Source organism: Austrofundulus limnaeus, unplaced genomic scaffold, assembly GCF_001266775.1.
Source record: "Austrofundulus limnaeus strain Quisiro unplaced genomic scaffold, Austrofundulus_limnaeus-1.0 Scaffold28, whole genome shotgun sequence".
Taxonomy (NCBI): Eukaryota; Metazoa; Chordata; class Actinopteri; order Cyprinodontiformes; family Rivulidae; genus Austrofundulus; species Austrofundulus limnaeus.
Window position 1 is genome coordinate 2,896,441 of NW_013952430.1, and position 3,790 is coordinate 2,900,230.

Sequence of the window (3,790 nt, forward strand, 5' to 3'; positions counted from 1 at the left end):
CACACACACACACACACACACACACACACACACACACACACACACACACACACACACACACACACACACACACACACACACACACGTGTCTCAGATGATTTATTCAACAATAAGTTGGTTTTGAAAAATTAAACTTCAAAACTAATAGACCAACACTGATTTCTGATAAAACCACTGTAGTATTTGTACATGAATAGTCCTAGAAATAGGAGATGTTTCATCTTGTGGACTTTTGTTGTTTCTGTCCACAATGTTAATAAATTAATAAAACACTGACATAGTATCTTGTCCACGGCTTCAGCCTCATTACAGACTCCTTCAAATCAATAGAATCAATTTCTCCAAAAAGGAGTAGACAGAAGGTTATTGATGAAAAAAAAGCTAGGATATCACCTCACCTGTGATCTATCGTTCACTAAATCAATTTTGTTTAAATAAAAGAAATGGTTGTGGAGCTTTAACCAACAAGAAGAATGCCTGCTTTAGCTTTTTTTTTTCTCCTCACAATCAGGATCAAATGAAGCTGCAGTGGGAGGAAAAAAAAACCCTATCAATATTCATTACCATGCACAGCTAGAGCCGGTCTGACGGGGTCCAGCCTGCTCTGTGTTTCATCAAGCTAAGTAAGATCTCATTCACTGAAAGGTCTTAGTCCAATAAATCTAGATACCTAGTTTGTAACAAATCCACTTTTAGAAAAGTAAGTATAAGTGGGAGTTAGCAGCCAGCTCATTCAATTAGTAAATAGCTCATCAAGTGAATACATTTTGAATCCAAAAGTGAGGTTAGATTAGTAGCACTTGATGTCATGAATATGTTGATTGGCTGCTTAAATTCCATTGGATAACTACCTTTAGTTTTATATATGATGATTCAAATTCCATCTACTGTAATAGTTCAAATTGGTTTCTTTAATACGATCTGCTCAGTTTTTCCACCTAAACAAACAAACAAACAAAAAAAACCTTTGTGTGTGCATGTCTTTGCACTGATATGTAGACATATAGACGTTCTATACATTTTAACATTGTGTGGACATATGCCTGGTTCAAACAATGGAAAAAAATGTAGGGTTAGGGCTAAGTTATGAACTACGTTTAGTTTAGGGTTAGGTATGTAATGTGAAGTTAGGTTTAGGGTAAGGGTTAGGCTGTAGGAAGTCAATGCAATATCCACAAGTATAGAGAGACAAGTGTGTGTGTGTGTGAGAGAGAAGTTTGTACAGGTAAATTTTGCATTACATCCACTGTTTTGGACTCCTAAAGACCTTTACTCCATGGATAGAATCAAACCAGCAGCAAATTGGTGAGGACTTCTCGAAAAAAATCAATGAAAACTGGACTCAGTCAGGCACAGCGGTGCGTTCAGGACACGCCGCTGTCAGGAGCGTGTGACACTGGTATCGATCTTAACTCTTAGACGACTTGAAATTTCTGACTTTCTGCTCACAGAAAGGTAAAATGATAAAGCACAGTCTCAAAGGCTTAGAAGTTAAAAAAACATGTCTTTTTGTCTTCTTGCTGAACCAAAATAAAAGCCTTGCAAATTAGCTTAACCTATGAGAGCAAATAAGTGCACAAGTCTGCACTGTCGTGAATCATAATGGGTATTTTTCACTTTTTTGCATGCCCCCCCCCCACCCCACAATATCCATGCATGCATGGTTGCAGAATAAGTGAAGAGAAAGAAAGTTGCTCACATAAAATAACAAAAAAAAAAGACTGTTTACAAAGTGTAGCTAAGAGGATTGTGTATCAGACTGTAGCAAACAGATTCTTGTCCAAATCCTGAACCATCACTCAGCAGAAAACGATCCTTGAGCTGATCAGCTTTTCGCTGAAGTCGGTGACATGACAGGTCATAAAGTGCTGCAGCACAGAAAGAGGAAAGCAGGATTTTAGCCCTACTAACCAAATCATGCTGCTTTCATGGTGAAAAATGTTTTGCTTGACTAAATTTGGAGGGTATTCTGATTAAACAGCATGTTTGGTGTCTTCGTTGGCAGTTTTTCTTTTTTCCTCAAGAGTTGATGGACCCCTATCATGAATTTACATAATTGTATTTGTGTCACAGCTGAACAAAGTTTGTATTACATTACACCTAATAAGATTTGCTGAGATGTTTGGGGGTTCAAACAAATCATTAAACAAAAATGTTTGACCATGTCTCTTATTAACTAAATTTAAAAAGTGAAACGATTTATTAACTACATTTATAACTCGTGATTTTAAAACATTTAATCAGTTCTGCATCTGTAGTTTATCAAACATCAGATAGCAAAAGCGAAGATTACTAAGGATAGATAAAAGACTAAAAGACATTTATCAAATTTCTGACCTTTTCTACCCTTTTCTTTGACTGAAACCAATTTTTCTGTGCTTTGTATTATATTGTCTGAAAAGTATGAAACTGCTACCCTGAGCAAAAATGGTTTCAGATGACCTTTTAGAAGAAGTTTATTTTTATTTACTTAAGAGAAGAGTACATTTTTACTGACAGTATCACTTTTTTTCTAATCTGTTTACAGTTAACTATTAAAAGGCTATGAAAATTAAATAGGATAAAACTTATCTAAAAAACGAAGGTAAATGGACTGTACTTATACAGTATACATATATACTTTATACTGTATATATATATTTTTTCTTGCTACAATTTGTGTCCTCATTTACCCATCCACACACATTATTAGACCTCACTACAAAGCTAATACAGATGAATCAATCTACAGAGGCTAATCACTACTTTACATCACACTCACACACTTATGGGACCCACGTTCGAGGCAGTGGGGGTTCAGCGTATTGCCCAGGGACACCTCGACATATGACGGAATAGCGGGGAATTGAACTGCCATCTTTTGCATTAGAGGACCAAATCCACTAACCACTCTGCCACAGCCGCTCCAAAGGCAGTTAATAAAAGTTTTACCTAAAACACATGAAGTCATCTGAACTTCGCACTTGTTTATAGAAAATAACAACTGAGTAAGCTCACCTAAAATAGCCACCACCTCATCATCCTGAATGACCTCCAAGGATCCTGACACCACGAAACAGAGGCTGTCCACACTTTCACCAGCGTGGTAGATCAGATCGCCAGGAGCGCAGTGGATCGTCTGAAACTCCATGGCCAGAGCTCTGAGACACCCATCGCTGGCCAGTCGGAAAGCTGGGTGCTCTTTGAAAACCTTCCGGTTAAGATGAACACAGATGTCTGCTCTCATGTCCTTTGGACAAATCTGCAGCACCTGAAAACAAAAAGGGAGATGGTTAAAGGCTGGACGGTGTTCAGATAAAATCAAACATAGTGAAAGGTGTATTTTTATGTTGTAAACTGTTGTTGGATGTGCTAATCATCACAAAACCATAACTGTGACTTGGCTTAAAGTAAAAGCTGTAATTTATTAGTTTTGATCATAAACGTAGAAGGCTGCAAGATCCCTGAAATTAAAAAGTACATCTTGTCCTCCCGCTGTGCCCTTTAACCAGCTGTAAAAAGTTGCTTTTTTCTTTTATTTATTTATTTTTTATGGATGTCCAGCTGCTGTGATAGATACAGTGAGGTCAAAAACAACTCAAGTGATTCTTCTCTGAAGTGAGAGGCCACTTCAGGAGTAGGATGCTTTCCAGACTGATTTATAAAATGAATAAAAAACACCCAACCTCATGCAATCTTCATTTTGACTTTTTCTAAGTAGATCTATGGTGAATTATCCCTCCTAATAGTGGCTCTGTTTATATGTGTGTGTGTGTGTGTGTGTGTGTGTGTGTGTGTGTGTGTGTGTGTG

General features: G+C 37.4%; 1 protein-coding gene across 4 annotated transcripts in view; it reads right to left on the reverse strand.

The window, feature by feature from the left end:
* The window catches only part of kcnh1a (potassium voltage-gated channel, subfamily H (eag-related), member 1a), a 73,215-nt gene that overhangs the window by 12,712 nt on the left and 56,713 nt on the right, over positions 1-3,790 (reverse strand). For all 4 annotated transcript variants that reach the window (XM_014005168.1, XM_014005167.1, XM_014005166.1 and 1 more), the window contains one exon: positions 2,998-3,250. In XM_014005168.1, the coding sequence (XP_013860622.1) occupies positions 2,998-3,250 (253 nt within the window). The remainder of the gene's footprint in view (positions 1-2,997; positions 3,251-3,790) is intronic.